Below are 18,826 nucleotides of genomic sequence, written 5' to 3'. Positions count from 1 at the left end.
ATGAGGACAATCAGCACCAGTGTCGTGAACCATAGCGGCCAGCTGGTAGGGGGTGTTCTGCAGCCAGGACGCCGTGAACTCAGCTAAGGAAACGTCCCATGTAGGTGACAGGGGCATCACACAGTGTGGCCTCTTGGGCGACGGGAAGCAGGGCCTGCAGCCTAGGCTGATGCTGGGAGAAGGAGGTGATCCTCGGAGGGCAGGATCGGAGAGCAGGCCACAGAGTGTACTCTGCTCCTTACAGCGTGATAGTGCTTAGAGTTGCGTTTAAAGAGACCAAGGGGCAACTCAACACAGGAATGAACTCATCTCAACTAAGGTTAGACAGCAAACACGGAGGGGAAGCTCAGAAGTATCTGTCTCATTTTTAAAAAGAAAATGCACAGATATGTAAACACAGAGGTTTCTTTGGGAGACACTGTTCTCTAGCATCCAGATTCGAGGGGGGGACGTGGGAAGAGGGTCTGGTTGACCAGAGCCCCTGCAAGCCTGTAGTGTGGGGACCGTGGACCCATCTGCTTTGCCTGACTTCCCTGACACAAGAGCATCTATGACTCTTTCACCTAAAACTTCTCACTGACTCAGCATTCCCTGCTTGGCTCTATGTGAAATGTCTCAAAACCACCATGTGACACAGCTTAGACCTTGCTAAGACCCCAGATAATCGCTGCAAAGGCCAACTTCTTCTGGAGCACAAGAGAAGCTAAGAAAGAAACGGCAACAAAACTCTTCATTCAATATTGTTTGGTTGCAACTGCTTCCTCATTTTCAGAAGCAAACATGTCATTAATGTGGACCCTTTAAAAACTACCATAAAACCCCAAATCTAATTTAATTAGAATTTCATGATATTTCTAAAGGACTTATGTTTTTTGTGTCTGTTCTTCATGTTATATATTTACAACCACAATAACCACCACCATCACCACCAAGCAGGGTGAGGCTCTGATCAATAGAGTTTCCTTCTGCTTGGCTTGGGCAGGATCTGGGAGGCCTGCATGCTGACCTAGGTCTTCTCACCCGTGTGTAGAAGCAGGGCTAGAGTGTGTGTGTGTGTGTGTGTGTGTGTGTGTGTGTGTAGGGGGGTGTCTGTGCAGGCCCACAGTCCTGAAACATTCTTGCTAAATATGGTGAAATGCCCTCTCTAAGCTCAGGACTCCTGTGACTTCCATCAGGAAGGTTCCAATCGCTAAGCTAGAAGCAGTGCCACAGAAATTATATTTAAAAGGTCAGCAAGGTGTTTGGGGGACATGGATGTGGAATGATGCTACTAATCACTGGTACCATTACGTGACACTCCCAGAGGCTGAGCATTCTACCTGTTCTCTTCTTTAACTTTTCTTCCCAATCCCTTTCTGAGGATGGGACTCTACTTTTTTTGCGTGTGGCTAATAATGAGGCACAGAGAGGTCCTGTCAGTTGTGATGGCCACACACGTGGCTGGCTGGGAGGCAGCAGCCAGTCTGACTGCAAGTCCTGGGCCTCTTCCCATACTGCCCGCCCCAAGAGAGAGGGCCTGTGGGGACAGGTGTCACTGTGGTCCTGCACGCTTGGAGCTGGGGGCTCTCACGCTCGCTGAGCACACAGTCTACCAGGGAGGGTTTTAACGCCTACATTTCTAGGCCCACTTTGTACCAACAGAGTCCTAGTCTCGGCACAAGGCCGAGGGATCACACTGCTAGAACATCTCCCAGCAATTCCGAGGACTAGGCTGACCTCGGTGTCACTGGCTTTGATCTCCAGATTTCCTCACTGAAGATGTTACTGTGATTTTATATTGTTTTATGTTGTCTAGAAAGAGAAGTGTAGCAGTAAGAGCGCAGGTAATCGTTCAAGTCCCTCATATACGGTAGTCAACCTGTTTGTCTATAGGGTAGGTCTCCTAGAGGTGCTTATAGAACATCAGGACACGTGCAGGCTTGCTGGAGATGTGCACACACCAGCTCCCACACCAAGAAAGGCTTGTGGCCTGGGACGTCTGCGTGCCACCTCCCACATACAGCCATCTGGCTAAGTGCGACCCCTCCCACTGAGCGGCTGTGTGTCCCCAGGTCTGCGCAGGGCCGGCTGACTGGCCCGTGCAGAGCGCCCAGTGACACGGAGATGCTCACTCACAGTTCATCCAGACAGTCCTCGGGCTGCTTCAGCCTGTGGCCGTGGAGAAGATAGTCGTACATTTCATGGTTCTGGACTCCCGGGTAGGGAGTCATTCCCCGTGTTGCTATCTCCCACATGGTCACGCCAAATGCCCACTGAGAACAAAGCAACAAGTTAGGATGCAAGTCTTTTCAGAAAGACTGAATGGACTTTTTCATTTAGAAAGGTCATTTCCTGAACCATGAGAGACTATGGACTCTGAGAACTAAACTGAGGGTTCTAGAGGGGGTGGGGTGGGAGGATGGGTTAGCCTGGTGATGGATATTAAAGAGGGCACATATTGAATGGAGCACTGGGTGTTATACACAAACAATGAATCATGGAACACTACATCAAAAACTAGTGATGTAATGTATGGTGACTAACATAATAAAAAAAAGAAAAAGAAAGGTCATTTCCTTAAAGCCCGATAATGGTGCACAAAGCTGACAATTACGCCTGAGACACGCTGCTCTCCCAGCACCGCAATAACGAGGGAGTCAGAGAGCCACACTTCCCCGGGGGTACTAAGGCTGTTCCGGGAAATCTGACAAGGCGGATATAGCCTTCTCTCCGCGTGTCAGTGCTCTGTGTAATGCGCGGTTCCCCGGCTGCTGTCAAGTCTCTGCTTTTCCCCATCTCTGGGTAAGGCACCTTTTATATAGAGCCATTGGACGAACTCATTCAATTTAATGTGAATATCTTAGTTGTGGGCAATAAGTCACTATATTGTAGCAAAAAAAAAAAAAAAAAAAGATGGGAATAAATGAAAGGCCTATGCAAAAACAGATCTTCTGAACATCAAATGACTTCAGCAGATTCAGCAGAATCTAGTGTTCACCGGAATTAAAGAATCTAGTGCTAAATGAAAGGTGTGAACATGCTCCCAATCCTCAGTTTATCAGAGAGTAACATGTCGTGCAACACCAGCTTAAGTCACTTCTTCCGGCGCGCCTTCATCTTTGCAGTGTGGGGCTCCGAATCAAAGTCCTGCACATACCACGTCACTTTTACTAGTGTAGACTCGGTCCGCAAGGCTCTCTATGGCGATCCACTTCACCGGCATCTTAGCAATGCGGCCTTGGCGGTAGTAATCACCGCTGTAAATCTTTTTAGAGAGGCCGAAGTCCGCGACACAGACAGTCATATCATCTCGTAACCTACAGAGAGCAAGTTCACATCCTCAGTGACATTCAGAGGCAAAGCCTAAATCACAGGTCTGCATCAGATGCAGCTGAAAACATTCATGGTAAGTAACCAAAAGAGAGAGACCCCATCCGCCTGGGAGGGTCCTGCTTTGGGACCAATGACGGAGCAGGTGACAGGGAGTTACAACCTTGCACGCTGGTTCGTGTGGGGGTGTGGAGCAGCAAGGGCACCTGTGCACAGAGGGCAGGGCCGCCCGGAGGGAAGAGATGCTGCACAGGAGGAGAAAGAGCCGCAGTCCAAATCCAGGGCCCTCCAGTGGACCCGTTTAGCACCCAGTAGCCTTCCTGCCTCGTGTCTGGAAGCAGCATTGGCTCCTGCCAGTTTGGGGGAGGTGGGCAAGTACAGGCTGTAAGAGGGGGACCCTGGACTTCCTGTTAAGATAACCAGGTGGTACTTGAGGAATTAACTGGAAAATGAGAGGGATACAGTTGCAGTTACAGCCCAGGCTGTTAAAGCAGATCCTAGACAAGGAGGAGAAAGGAGGAGAAATGAGTGGTCTGGAGGTGGGATGACTGCCTTGTTCCTGTTTGTCTGACACTGGTTTTTAAAACTGAAAAGTCCCCCATCGTGGGAAATCCCTCAGTCCCAGGCAAAGTGGACAGCTGGTCACCCTACCTGATGGGAAAAACATGAAAGAAATATTAAGGGCAAAGAGAGGTTTTCATGATTCTCCTTCCACGGTAGAAAAATCACTTAAATAAAAACAAACAAAGGGCGCCTGGGTGGCTCAGTTGGTTAAGCATCTGCCTTTGGCTCAGGTCATGATTCCCGGGTCCCCAGTTCGAGTCCCGCATCGGGCTCCCTGCTCAGCAGGGAGTCTGCTTCTCCCTCTCCCTCTGCTTGCCGCTCCCCCTGCTTATGCTCTGTCTGTCAGATAAATAAATAAAATCTTAAAAAAAAAAAAGCCACCACCACAACAAACAAACAAGACCCTTCTGGGTTTTAAAAATGAGGTACAAGTGGTAGGGGGCCAGCCCCTATGGTCACATCTCCAACCAAGAAAAACAGTAACAGCAATACATTTAAGGAACACTCTCTCTTGTTGCAATAATAAACCTAAAATCGAGAACTAGTTATTATTTTTGAAGATTTAGAGCAGATAATGGTCCTGCTGGAGCAGGATGGAGAGGGGGGGAGCTTGAGGTCAGAGTTCTTGTAGAAGTCCTTGTCTCTCTGCTGCAAGAGGAAAGCCTCCATGTAGTTTCACAGTACACACTCACAAGGCAGGATCTTGAAGCCTGACAGACAAAACCCTTATGATTTTCCTTACTGCCTCCATGACTAGCTGACTTACATATGTAACTCTGGGTCCAAACCTAGCCGATGGCAAAGGGGAAGGATCACAAAGATCATCCCCAGCTCTTCAAGCTGAGAGGGTGAAAATAAAGAGTCACAGGAGAACGTTCTGGAAGCCAACCAGACTCGTGGAGGCAGACGTTGTGAAGAGACCCAGTCACACATCAGAGCCAGAGAAATCCCATCTCCAGAGCCAGCCACGCGCTCCCCTCCCAAACCTGCCTCTCCTCCATGTTTTAACAGCAACAGGCCATCCCCTATTCTTACCCGGCCCCCGACATATCTCACACGATGAGGTCTAACCCCTCCCGGGTTGGGCCAGGACTCTTACATGCAATTTCGAGCAGCTAAATCACGATGAAGAAAATTCCTGTTGCTCAGATACTCCATTCCCTGGGCGATGTCCACCATGAACTTCAGTAGTGTCTGCAGAGGAATATGCTGGGAGGGGAGGAGAAACAAGCAGACAAAATATGTTTTAAAAGTTAAGCTTGGAGAGTTATTGCCACCTGAGGGGAGAGAGAGTGTTTTTGTGTTTGTCTGTTTGTTTAGTGGTTGTATTTCTTAAAAGTTGGGTCTTGAAACAAGGAAACAAACCTTTCACTTCCGTATCACTCATCTCACAAATAAGTTTTTTAAAAAGGAATAAAAACAACAACAAACCACAAAACTTCCCAGCAGATTACACATTCTCCCTGTCTTTAAAAATATGGATGGTGAATAACATTCTTTTTGCAAGTTAGGAGGTCAAATGGGATCCTTTGTGTCCTTCGGAGTGGCAGGGGGACAAAGCACCTGTGCCAGGAAAAGAGAGGAAAAGGGGCGGGGGACGGACAGAAAGCCCACTCAGCCCACTCCAGTCATGCACGCATATGCGATCATCTTATTTTGAGACGCTTGGAAAGACACGTTTCTTTCAGACAGAAATTAGGACAGTCTTGGCCCCTTATTACAGGACCAAAGGACCACAAGGAGGTATTCAGGGATTTTATTTTTGTTTTTCTAGAGCCTTTCTGTAAGCGTCAACAGTCTACGCTGTACAAATCAGACCAGACGGCTAGGTGAGAGCAACTGCTCCGTCGGAACTGAAGACGAGGGGATGACTGATGAAGGGCTGTGTTGTAACTAAACATTTTAGCACAGCAAGGGCCCTGAAGAAAAGGGTTTACCACAAGTTCCTGGCACTCATGAATGGGTCCATCCATGACAGGCTCTCTCCAGGGCATTGGATTCGTCATGGCTTATTCTCTATGGAACATGAGTTTTCCGAAGTGGTGTTCACGAAGACACTGAATTCTTAATGATTTATATTTCCCAGCTAAGATATATGTTAATTACATGGTCTATATAAGAAAATGCTTTAATTATCCTTTACCCTTACATACTGGAGTTGTGAAAAACAAGTAAACAAAAAAATGTCAACAAATCAGGCAGGAAATTCTTATGCCTCTGTTCTGTATACTCAAGGCATTTGATTTTCTGGATGACAGTTTCCAGGAAAGGATTTGGGTGCTAAAGAATATAAAAATCCTGCTGACATTGTGAAGGTGTAGTGCATATTAGGTACTATTTGTGTTATTTTTCCCAAGAACATTTATGTTATTCTTGCAGATTGTGACCAAAAGTAATTTAAAAGATAATTGTGTGGTAGAACTAAGAAATGAATTCAACAAGGTTACAGGATACAAGATTAAGATACAAAAATTAATTGTATTTCTATACACTTAGTGATGATCAATCTGAAAATAAAATTAAGAAAATAATTTCATCTAAAAAGAATTAAAAATGAAATACTTAGGAATAAATTTAACAAGAGAAATGCAAAACTTATACTCTGACAATTATGAAACATTGAAATTAAAGTAGATCTAAATAAATAGAGATACCCTGTGTTCATGGATCAGAAGACCTAATATTGTTATGATACCAGTATTCCCCAAACTGATCTACAGACTTAACATAAGTCCTATCAGAATCCCAGCTGGCTTCTTTATAGAAATTGACAAGCTGATCCTAAAATTCGTATGAAAATTCAAGAACTCAGAATATCCAGAACAAGCTTGAATAAGAAGACCAAAGTTGGAAGCCTCACATTTACTAATTTCAAAATTTACTAGAAAGCAACTATAATCAAGATACTGTGGTACCAGCATAAGGATAGACACACAGATTAATGAAACAGAATTGAGAGTCTAGAAATAAACCCATAAATATATAGTCAAATGACCCTGAACAGAGTGCCAAGATCATTCAGTGGGGAAAAGAACTAGACAAGTGAGTGGGATATGCAAGAGAATGAAATTGGACCCCAACCTGAAATCATATACAAAATTAACTCAAAATGGATAATGTGAGAGCTCAAGTATAAAATTCTTAGAATTATTCATAAAAGCCAAAAAGTGGCAACAACCCGAAAGTCCATTAATAGATCAATAGATAAATGAAACATAATATATCAATACAGTGGAGTATTATTTGGTCTCAAAAAGTAATGAAGTACTGATAGAAGCTACAACATGGATGAACATCAAAAACATGCTCAGTGAAAGAAGCCAGATACAAAAGACCACACACTATCATTCCATTGATCTGAAATTTCCAAAGTAGGTAACAAGAGAGAGACAGAAAGCAGGTTGCTTAAACTGAGGGTTGCTGGAGGGGGCGGGGGGGTGGGAGGATGGGGTAAGTGGGTGATGGGCGTTAAGGAGGACATGTGATGAGCACTGGGTGTTATATGCAATTGATGAATCATTAAACTCTACCTCTGAAACTAATAATACCCTATATGTTCATTAACTGAATTTAAATAAAACACAATAAAATTTAAAAAAAAGAAAGGTTGCTTAGAGCTAGGAACAAGGCGGGGAGGGGAGACTGGGAAGTGATTGCTAAAGGGTATGGGACTTTTTGTTAGGTGATGGTTGCAAAACTCTGGGCATACCAAACACCACTGAGTTGTACACTTCAAATGACAGAGCTGTATGGTGTTTGAATTATATCTCAGTAAAGATGTTATGAAAAAAAACCAATTCCTGTTCCAGGAAAAGAGAGGGAGACGGAAGGGGAAAGAGAGAAGACAGACTTCTCTTTTTGTCTCTGGAGGCTGGTGGACGAGGATGTCATGCCTGGAGGAGCTGCCCCCATCAGAGGTGTGGAGGGGCAGCTGCAGCTGAAAAAGCAGAAAGATGGAACAGTTGTGGACACGGGATGATGTTGTTGAGATTAGAACTGACCAACACCGCAGCTGTCCTACCTCTGGGCTTCATTGTGTTGAGATCCTTCTGCTCCTGCTAGTGTGGCCCAAGACGACGTCTCGGTTATGCAAATGGGCTCCCCCAGCAGGGCCTGGGTGCTGGGCCCCAAGTGCCACTCTGTCTTCCATGTGAATAGTACGTCTGGAGGTGTGCAGGGCAGACAGGCAGATGACAGGACAGGACCCCAGTTCTCATGGGGGTGGACACACCAAAGGGAGGCAGGCTATAAGAACATATGCATCAAGCAGAGATAAGAGCAACCTGCTCCAGAAGCTCAGCAGAGAAATGGATTCTCATGGAAAAATTTAAAAAATATTCTACACTGTCATCATGGCTGTCCTTAAAAGACAGGAAGGAATAAAATGGCCAATTAAGAGGAAATACATGGCCACGATCAGAATGAGCAAACACCTAGTGATCTGAGAGCACACATGTGTTTTAGGAAAAGGAGGTTGTCTCGTGTCAAAAGCGAAGAGGCAGAGAGAATGTGGTGATAAAGCAGGAAAGATAAGTTGGGATCTGTAACAGATCAGATGGCTTCCCTTGCGTGTAATATAAAACCCAACTCACAAATGCTCCAATGAAGTCAAGTAATCAAGACAATGTGGGAGGGGCAAATGGGCACATAGTTTAACAGAACAGAATGGAGAACTCAGAAATAGACCTACACTTACACAGCTAATTCATTTCTGACAAAAATGAGAATTCAACAGATTAATGACAGTCTTTTCACAAATGATACTGGTCATCTATATGAAAAATAAAAGCAAACCTTAAGCTAAATGTCACACCTTATATAAAAATTAATTAAAAATGGTTCACAGATTTAAATGTAACATGTAAAAATCACAAAATTTTTAGAAGATAACATAGGAGAAAAATTTTTTTATCTGGGTTTAGGGAAAGAGTTCTTAGACAGGACAGCAAAAACATGATCCATGAAAGAAAAAAACTGATGAATTGCACTCAGCAAAAGTTAAATATTTTTACTCACATTAAGAGAATACGAAGACAAAAAAAAGAGATAATACAAAGACAAGCTACAAACTAGGAGAAAAATCTTGGCAAATTGGATATCCAAGAAAGGTACTGTATCTAGAATATATAAAGTGCTCTCAAAGCTCAATAATAAGAAAAACAACAACCCAATTAAAAAATAAACAGAAGACTTTAACAGACCCTCACCAAAGAGGATAGAAAGATGGCAAATAAACACAAGACAAGATGCTCAACATCCTTAATCATTAGAGAAATGTAAATAAAAGCCATGATGAGGTATCACTACCCACCTATCAGAGCAGCTAATAACCAAATCAAACCAAACCAAAAAACTACTGATAATACCAAGTGCTCACAAGAATGCAGAGCAACTGAATCTCTCATACACTGCTGGTGGGAATGTAAAATAGTACGGCCACTCGGGAAAATCGTTTAGAAGTTTCTTATAAAATTAAACATATGCTTTCCATATGACCTAGTATCTCACTTCTGGGTTTTTATCCTAGAGAAATAAGAAGTTATGTTCACTCAAAAACCTGTACGTCATTTTTTAAGAACAGCTTCATTCATCCTTGCCCAAACTGGAAACAACCCACGTGTCCCTCAACAGGTGAATGGATAAGCAAACTGGTACATCCATGCACTAGAAGATACACAGCAATAAAACAAGGAATGAACTATTGATCCAGGCAACAACTTAAATGGATCTCAAAGGCATACTGCTGAGTAAAGGAAGCCAAAAAGTTACAAACTGTATGATTCCATTCACATAACATTCTCAAAAAGACAAAACTATAGTAATAGAGAACAGATCAGTGGCTGCCAGGAGTTAGCCATGGGGGCAGAGAATGACTACAAAGATGTCACCGGAGGAGGTATTTTTGGGTGATGAAACTGTTCTGTATCCTGACTATGATGATGGGTACATGATTCCATTTATGTGTTAACACTCATAGAACTGTACACCAAAAAGGAAAAAAGAGTCAATAACACTGTATGATAATTTAAAAAAGATTTTTATAAAGATTATAAATGGTCTCTATCTCTTCCACAATGATTCAGGAAAAAAGTCCAATAAGAGGCTACTCTATTTCCAAAGGGCCCATACGAGAGAGGAAGGTTGAACTTCACAAGTAAAAACAGACGATTGTTGGCCATCAAACAGCCCTGAATATGGGCCTGTGTATTTTTACTGTTTTACTATAGAATTCACTCTTTTTTTTTTTTTTTATTTGCGAGAGAGAGAAAGAGAGACAGAGAGCATGAGAGGGAGGAGGGTCAGAGGGAGAAGCAGACTCCCTGCTGAGCAGGGAGCCCGATGTGGGACTCGATCCCGGAACTCCAGGATCATGACCTGAGCCGAAGGCAGTCGCTTAACCAACTGAGCCACCCAGGCGCCCCTAGAATTCACTCTTATGCAACACGAAATTCCCATCCCTCCAAAAATTATTAGAAAAATCATACCACATACCAGAAAACTAAATGGGAGTGAAATTGCCCATCAGTATGAAACAAAATCCATTCAAGAGGATGGCATGCAGCCATTCACAGCCAATTGTCTGGAGGCTGCCCTGCCGGGGAGGGGTGCACACGGGATGGGGCCATCAGAGAAGAGCCGAAGGCAGGGGCTCTGCAACTTGGGCGCCAGTCCTGCCTCCACCATTGCCCGATCTGTGCCTCAGTTTCCTCACCTGAGGTTCTATTAGTAAGGACTTCCTATCGTTGTTGTGCTATTACTGCATCGCTGTATGCAAAATAAAGCCTCTACTAAGTGCTTGAGAAATGCGGATAGGTGCATACCTCCTGAGCACCAGCCTGTGAAACACATAGGCCTGGAATGAAAGTTGGGATGTGAATATCCGAAGGTGCCAATGATTGTGCTAAGATGTTGGAAATTGTAGTTTGTTTGTTTTTTTTCTCTTCTTATAATATTATCATCCTTCTTTTGGGTGGAAAAAGGGAAGAAAAACACTCAGCCATGCTGAGTCCCCTACTTTGGATTAGGCCCTTCGACTCTTGGGAGGAGCCTCAGTGATTTTTATAATAGCTCTGAGATGTGGCTACAATTTCCTAACTCTGGTTAGTGACTGTGTGGGTGGAAGACTTAAAGAAGTCATGAGGAAGAGAACAAAAATCTGAGCATGAAACCAAGGGGAACTGAAAAAAGAAAGATCACTTACACCTTTCTGGGAATAACAAAACAAGTAAAAGTAAAAGAAAAGGAAAGCAAAAAATAACCTTTCACATCCATAACACACAGGGTCAGCAGGACACAGACAGGAAGGTTCTGGAATGTTTACCCTAAATTGGGTCTCAAGGTTTTGCTTTTGTTTTTCAAGTGCCTTGCCAAATTTGATAAATGGCTGTTCCTGCAGATCTGTCTGTCTCTTGGGATGAGGACTTTCCTCATGAAGCCCCACAGTCAGTCACCTTTCTTGGGGGCCCGGGTCGGTCACCTGGGTGGGACCTGTGGCCGCATGCTGGTGGGCATGGTGCTTCAGTCTAAGCTCCTGTTTCTGTCGGGCTTCCCTGTGCTGTGGGATTCAGACAGCATTTGCCCTGTGGGGTCACCACCCCTCTTAGGGGCACTGTTGGAAGGAAAGCATGCCGACCCACCAATTCACAACATGCTTTCCCATCCTGAGGATGGAGGCGCTCTTGATAATCGGAAAGGTGGACAGAGTATATTCAGGCTCAGTGTCCAGAAAAACAGCTCAGTGCAGCTTCCCTCTGGGTGAAACGGATCCTGCTTCTAGTGATTTCAGAGTGAATGAGTTGGAAAGAGGAGACTTCGCAAGAAAGAGGCCACTCTGTCAGCATGTGGGGCCCACCCGGCTCCATTGCAATGAGGCTTGAGCCATGAGATTGTGCGCCCAGCTGGCTTCTTCCCCCCACTAAAATGGGAATAATAAGGCGATGAGCAGGCCTGCTGTGAGGACAGAAACCACATTTCTGTCCCCAGGGTGCACAGTGAGCGCTGAACAAAGGCCAAATGTCCTCTCCCTCCCGCCTTTATTTTCAAGGTTAGATGCTGAGGTTTCCCAGGCCCTGTCACGGAAGCCTGGGGGACTGTTCAGAGGCAAGACGACTGGGTAATTACCTTGGGTCCTGTCTCTAGTCGGGAATAGAGTAAGTAGGTATGCAGATCCCCGTACTTCATGAAGGGTAAAATCACCATGGGCTTTGGGATGCCTTGAGAGCTCATTTCTATACATACACCTGAAATTAAAACCAGAGAAAGTTACAAAGAGCCCTTTGTTAGCAGTAACCAGAAAAGGACTGCAGGAGCACTGGCCAAATTGAAACCATGTGCTCTCGAGGTAACAGTTAAAAACAAAATAAACATGGGGCGCCTGGGTGGCTCAGTTGGTTAAGCGTCTGACTCTTTTTTTTTTTTTTTTTAAGATTTTATTTATTTATTTGAGAGAGAGAGAGAGAGAGAGAGAGAGCACACATGAGAGGGGGAGGGTCAGAGGGAGAAGCAGACTCCCTGCTGAGCAGGGAGCCCGATGCGGGACTCGATCCCAGGACTCTAGGATCATGACCTGAGCCAAAGGCAGTCGCTTAACCAACTGAGCCACCCAGGCGCCCCAAGCGTCTGACTCTTGATCTCAGCTCGGGTCTTGATCTCAGGGTCATGAGTTCAAGGCCCATGTTGGGCTCCATGCTCCTTAAAAAATTAACAAATAAATAAAATAAAACAAATACCCATAACTCACACACAAGCTGTATTAGAATATGGAACACATGCTGGGTCCACTTCTTGGTAATTTTTTTCTTTCAGATTAGTAACAATCTTTGCATGAGAGGTCTCAAAAATTAATCTGTCACAGTATAGCCATCTAGACACCCATGGAGTTTTTGTTACACTGAGCCGAAGTGAGGGGTAGTGACTGCAATAGAATTCAAGGGCAAACTAATTTCATGGGATAGTTAAGCACCTGATCAGGTGAAAAAGCCTGGTGCCATCAAATGCTCAAAACTATTAAAAGAATTTTGAGGGCCAATAGGTAAAATTCACATCTCTAAATTTTAACAGTTATACACAGGAAACACCATTTATCATGAAAAGCTAGAACTAGGGCCTGTCACCTGATGGCAGGCTGGCAAAGCTCTTGCATATCACGGCCCATCCATCGCAAAGCACGATGGTTCTCAGAGTCTGCAGAAATCAATAGCTGCAAAGGAGTAACAGTGGTTTCTTTGAAATGATTTTATATCCAATCATTATTTTTTCACATCTCTCTGCAGCTTTGATCGTTAATAAAACTTTGAAAGTTCCCCAAAGAATTGAGCACTTATCAAGACACAGGACAGAAAAAAAAGAAGTCAGCAGAATATTCAATTATGCTTAGGTCGCTCTTCTGTGTTGGAATTGTGGCACTTACATAGTAACCTCTTGATAGCTACAGGGCCACAAACCAAATTCTATTAAATCATGTCCCATGATCCTAGGAAATCAGTACTTGAAAATACGTTAATAAATTGTTTCTCAAAGATGATCTATGGAATGTATCTACTTTGACAGCTTTACCCTACTGGTATTTGATTCATGGATAACCTTAAATCAATAAAAATTATAACATAGTTTAACATAAGCTTTTGTCTTGCCTTGGAGTAACGTGCAGGCCCCCGTTTTCACCCACAGTCACTTAGAACTCTGTGGACACTAAATGTTCCTGGCCCTTGGGGTGTCCAGGAAATGCAGGCCCATTTTTACCATCAGCTTCAGAAAATGTAACTGTAAGAAATCTTTGGGGTGAAAAACTCAATGTTACCAATTACTGTGGGGTCATACAAAATATAAACTTATCTGCCCCAGAGACTTTTCCTTTGGTGCGGAGTGGATTAGCCAAGCCCCGCTGTCCCCCCAAGTCCCGTATTTCTCTGAGGTACCTAGGAGTCGGATGACGTTGGGGTGGTTGAAGTCTTTCATGCACGCGGCCTCACTGAGGAACTCCTCAATCTCTCGCTGAGAAAAGTTGTCCACTAAAAGAGAGGATGGAAAATGGTAGGCACCGATAATTTACTCAGGAGGTAAGAGCAATTTTGTTCTCTGAAAGTAAAATCAGGAAAAGGCAAAACTACAGCAACAATAAACAGATGAGTGGTCGTCAGGCATGGGTGGGTGGGGAGGGATGAATAGATGGCACACAGGAGAATGTAAGGCAGGGAAACTTCCACATGATACTGTAATGGTGCACATAGGACACCGTATTTGTCAAAACCCATAGAATATTCAATACAAGGTGAAAGCTAATATAACCTATGGACTTCAGTTAATAACGTATCACATGGGTTACTGATGTATCAGTTGTAGAAGATGCCCCACATGGACGCAAGACGTTAATGATAGGGAACAGGGGCATATGGGAACTCTGTATTTTCTGCCCAATTTTTCCAGAAACCTAAAACTCCTCTAAAAATTAAAGTATATTCCTTAAAAAAAAAAACAAAAAACCCTGAAAGTCAAATGTAACTGATCTGTTGCGATTATTTTTGCCTTAAAAAAAGCAAGAACACATGTTTCTCTCTATCTTGCAAGGCTGGTTGCTGAATCATGCCTTGTGGACTGGATATACTTTTCTAACTTCCACACCATACCATCTTGGGATTAAACCAACTTGAGAGAGACATCTAAAATTCTATATTATGTTGGGGGAAGCAAGCCAGTCACAAGAGGATAAGTACTGTGTAATTCCACTTTTACGAGGTAATTAGAGAAGCCAATTTCATAGAGACTGAAAGGGGGATGGTGGTAGCCAGGGGCAAGCGGGGGCAGAGGACATGGGAAGTTGTTTAATGCATATGGAGTTTCAGTTTTGCAAGATGAAAAAAATCCTGGAAGTTGATGGTGGTGATGGTTGCACAACAGTGTGAATGAACTCAATGCCACTGAACTATGCTCTTAAAAATGGTTAGGATGGTATATTTTAGGTTATGTGTATTTTAGAAACAAAGAAACGAGGAAAAACAAAGAAAAACAAACATAAAGCCAGGCATGCCTTAGGGAATTTACTTTAACACTAAGTATTGACTGAAATCACATGTGCATGCATATAGCATAGGGTCTGGACATTCTATGGGCTTTGTACATATTAATCTTCTTATTAAAGCAAATTTAAGAAAAGTAAAAAAAAAATCATATAGACCTGCAAAATGTCTGCTACCTTTGCCCTCACCTATTATCTTTGCTAAGACAGCTAGGTGGGTGGAACAGAAAGGGTAGGGTATGCCCGCAAACTCCACCCCACCCGCCCCAAGGGACCAACATCCTAGGCAAACGTGGATGACCCTGGGATGCAGAGGCCAGAGACTGTTCTTTCAATCTTTGATAATTAGCATAGATACAATTCTTAGGCAAGTGATTCTAATTCAAAGAAGAGCATGGCCAAGGCCAGAGAAGAAACAGATTCCAGGCCTAGCCCCTTTTACAAGGTCCCCCCCAAACCTTCCACTGGTAAATGGGGACAATGGAAAGAGCCTTCACATGGACCAGGTTCAAATAAAATAATGCAAAGGGCAGGAAGAGTGCTGAATGTGCGATCATGTTCTGCCACTGCAGCCTGGCCAATGCGTGGTGATGAAAAAGTCCAGCACAACCTTCTCCCTTTTAAGCTGTCTGACTTCGACAAGTCACCCCGTCTCTGAGCCTAGTTTCCTTATCGAGATAGACATCTGCACAGATTCTGGAGTGCCCCAAATAGCATCTGTCTTTACTTTTGTCAATGCTGTAATTCATTCTCCTCTACACTGCCACCAAAGTGAACTTTCTAGAATGTGATCTGCTTTTGTTCCTCATTTGCTTAAGACTCTTACTGGTGTTCTCCTACTCGTGGGATAAAAAGCAGATTCTTTGTGACGACTTATAAGGCCCTTTCTGACCCGGCTGCAGGCTCTCTTCCCAGCTTGCTTGGAGGTTCCAGCTTGGGATCACTGTTCTTCATATCTTCATAAATATCTCTCCTCTCTCTGGGAAATGTACCTTCCAGGCAGCCCACAACTTCCTGAGGACTATGGAACCATCCTCAAGTGAGGAAGTGATCCCACCGAGCTGGCCAGATCAGCCAGGCCAACCCCTGGGGTCAGAGGCTGCTACCAGATCAGCCTTGTCTCAGAAATTCATGATTTATTTTGGAGTCATTCACTTTACTAGGTGAGAGTGAGGAGGGAAGGGGGGGAGAGAGAGAGAGAGAGAGAGAACGAGACAGAGAGGGAGGTGTGGTATAAATAAGGAACATAACTTCCTCGAGTGTAAAGAATATACCACGCAGATATGCAGAGCTCCTAACGGTCACTTTCCCTCTGTGACCACACGGGGTTCTGGATGGCCTTCTGACCCATCAGTGACTGAGAGCATGACACATGAACCCCCTCACTGGCCCTACAGAGCACCAGGTTACTGACCCAACTGCCCACCCCGGCTGGAAGGGGTTTCATCAGTGATAACTCACACTTCATGGTCTTCACGGCCACTTTCTGAGAGGTCCCATCTTGCTGCTTAAGGTTTCCTTCCATCACAGACCCAAACTCTCCTGTGAAGTAAGACAACATCTATATAAGACAACATTGTGCAGAATCTCCCCTGACCACAGAAACGCTACAGTTCCCCAGCTGCTGTTTTTATGTGGCCGGAGAGTGACCAGTATGTAGCAGGTGGGCAGGGCCTGCTGGGGCCACCCATGCTCGTACACCAGGGACACAGGTCACGCACTAGCCTCCTGCTTGTCACAAGCTTGCTTGGCTCAGGCTCGGCTCAGCCCATCATTTTATTAAGCATTATAACTGATCCAAGACACTTACAGAACAACATGGCAAATGTTATTGACATTCATAAAGTAGAAATTCTTTTTTTTAAAACGATTTTATTTATTTATTTGACAGACAGAGACACAGCGAGAGAGGGAACACAAGCAGGGGGAGTGAGAGAGGGAGAAGCAGGCTTCCCGCTGAGCAGGGAGCCCGATGAGGGGCTTGATCCCAGGACCCTGGGATCATGACCTGAGCCGAAGTCAGACGCTTAACGACTGAGCCACCCAGGCGCCCCTATAAAGTAGAAATTCTTAATATCATTATCATTCATCCTAGTATCAGTTCGACAAATTAAATATGTATTTTCACTTTTGTTCCTATTTAACTAATTAGGAAAGTGCCCAAAACAGTAAACTTAAGACTTAGAGGTATTTAGAGTATATAGGAAACTGACCAATGGATTGCGTGCTTTTCTTTTTTTTTTTTTTAAGATTTTATTTATTTAACAGAGAGAGACACAGCGAGAGAGGGAACACAAGCAGGGGGAGTGGGAGAGGGAGAAGCAGGCTTCCCACTGAGCAGGGAGCCCGATGTGGGGCCCAATCCCAGAACCCTGGGATCATGATCTGAGCCGAAGGCAGACGCTTAACGACTGAGCCACCCAGGCGTCCCTGGATTGCGTGCTTTTCAATGAAGGAAGGGAATTAATATTTTTCAAGGGCCTACTGTCTGTGCAAGGCACTGTAGAGGTGCTTTTCATATGCCAAATTGGAGTTTCAAGAACCAAATTGTAAAATAGAACTGTTTGTATTGTAACTTAAAGTCACAAAATGGTACTTTACATAATAAATATACATATAAAAAAATACTGTAAACGGCTTACCTTCTTACCTCACATTTAAAAAGAAATAAACTGCTCACCTTCACCCAGGATTTTTCCAAGAATTAATAGATTCCTGTCAATCACAACATCTTCTAGTTTATTTTGCAGTTCCTCGCTGACTCCCAAGCTACGCACTATAACGGAGGGATAGAGTATGGATTAAGAGTTGTCAGTGTGCTCTCTTTCATTTGAATAGAATTAAAATGATATATATAGCCCTATCAAAGAGTTAAACATCTTCTCCATTTTGTACCCATGGCTCTCCCCCACAAAAAGTCTATAATAAAATATCACCCTTAATTCTACTATGATTAAAATGAGGAAAATGAATTCTTCAGGGCAAGATTAATTCTGAAGGATTATAAAAATCAGTACCACATTTCTCTTCCCACCACACAGTAGTAGCGACCAGCAATCAGATTTGTGGGGGGGGGGGGGGGGGGCGGGGGGTTGCCCTTGATTTAAAGGAATAAGGAAGATAGTCAGTAGGTACTTTCGAGTGCAGTATTTGCTCTTTTATCCCTAACTATAGTATATAAAAGAGCCATCGGCTTACCTCCCCTGTCCTAGGGAAGGAGGGCCAGTAACCGCAGGAAACACGGAGAGAACAAGCTACCATCCTCATTATAATGACATAAAAAGGGCTAAATTCAGTACTTGCGGGAAAGTGGAGAATAAGATCTTCTATAATAAGGTATCAATATGCAGCACTGACAATAAGTGTTATCAATAAGAGGAATTAACCAATTCAATAACTCTTTGGCAAATGATTCAGTTTGTGCCATAGTTAAGAAAAGTAAAAAAATAAAAATAAAAAACATTCTACCTCGAACCAGTTTTTGTTTCATAGCGGCCTATTTTCTATCATACTTAGATTTGTTTTGTTGTTGTTTTTGTTTTTGGCAAGCATCCAGAAGCTTGAACTTGATAATATTTGCACATACTTTCTACACTGTTTCTTTTTTTTTTTTTTTAAGATTTTGTTTATTTATTTGACACAGAGAGACACAGCGAGAGAGGGAACACAAGCAGGGAGAGTGGGAGAGGGAGAAGCAGGCTTCCCGCTGGGCAGGGACCCCGATGCGGGGCTTGATCCCAGGACTCTGGGATCATGACCTGAGCCGAAGGCAGACGCTTAACCGACTGAGCCACTCAGGCGCCCCTCTACACTGTTTCTTAATTATTCAAGAACACAGCTGTCCCTTTATTCTCACTCTTCAAACTAGAAGGCTCCATTTCGATTCAGCAAAACTCAAACCATAATTGTTAAGAAGTACATTGGAAAATTGTTCTCTGA

General features: G+C 43.8%; 1 protein-coding gene across 1 annotated transcript in view; it reads right to left on the bottom strand.

Moving 5' to 3' along the window:
• MERTK (MER proto-oncogene, tyrosine kinase) overlaps window positions 1–18,826 on the bottom strand; it is a 106,580-nt gene that overhangs the window by 5,186 nt on the left and 82,568 nt on the right. Inside the window, exons 12-18 of the mRNA XM_032410468.1 lie at window positions 17,568–17,663; window positions 16,349–16,429; window positions 13,791–13,883; window positions 11,995–12,113; window positions 4,973–5,082; window positions 3,137–3,296; window positions 2,116–2,252 (exon numbers count right to left, since the gene is read on the bottom strand). Of these exons, the coding sequence (XP_032266359.1) occupies window positions 2,116–2,252; window positions 3,137–3,296; window positions 4,973–5,082; window positions 11,995–12,113; window positions 13,791–13,883; window positions 16,349–16,429; window positions 17,568–17,663 (796 nt within the window). The remainder of the gene's footprint in view (window positions 1–2,115; window positions 2,253–3,136; window positions 3,297–4,972; window positions 5,083–11,994; window positions 12,114–13,790; window positions 13,884–16,348; window positions 16,430–17,567; window positions 17,664–18,826) is intronic.

This window comes from Phoca vitulina, unplaced genomic scaffold (assembly GCF_004348235.1).
Source record: "Phoca vitulina isolate PV1807 unplaced genomic scaffold, GSC_HSeal_1.0 scaffold12, whole genome shotgun sequence".
In the NCBI taxonomy this organism is placed as follows: Eukaryota; Metazoa; Chordata; class Mammalia; order Carnivora; family Phocidae; genus Phoca; species Phoca vitulina.
This window is presented reverse-complemented; position numbering and strand designations above follow the sequence as displayed.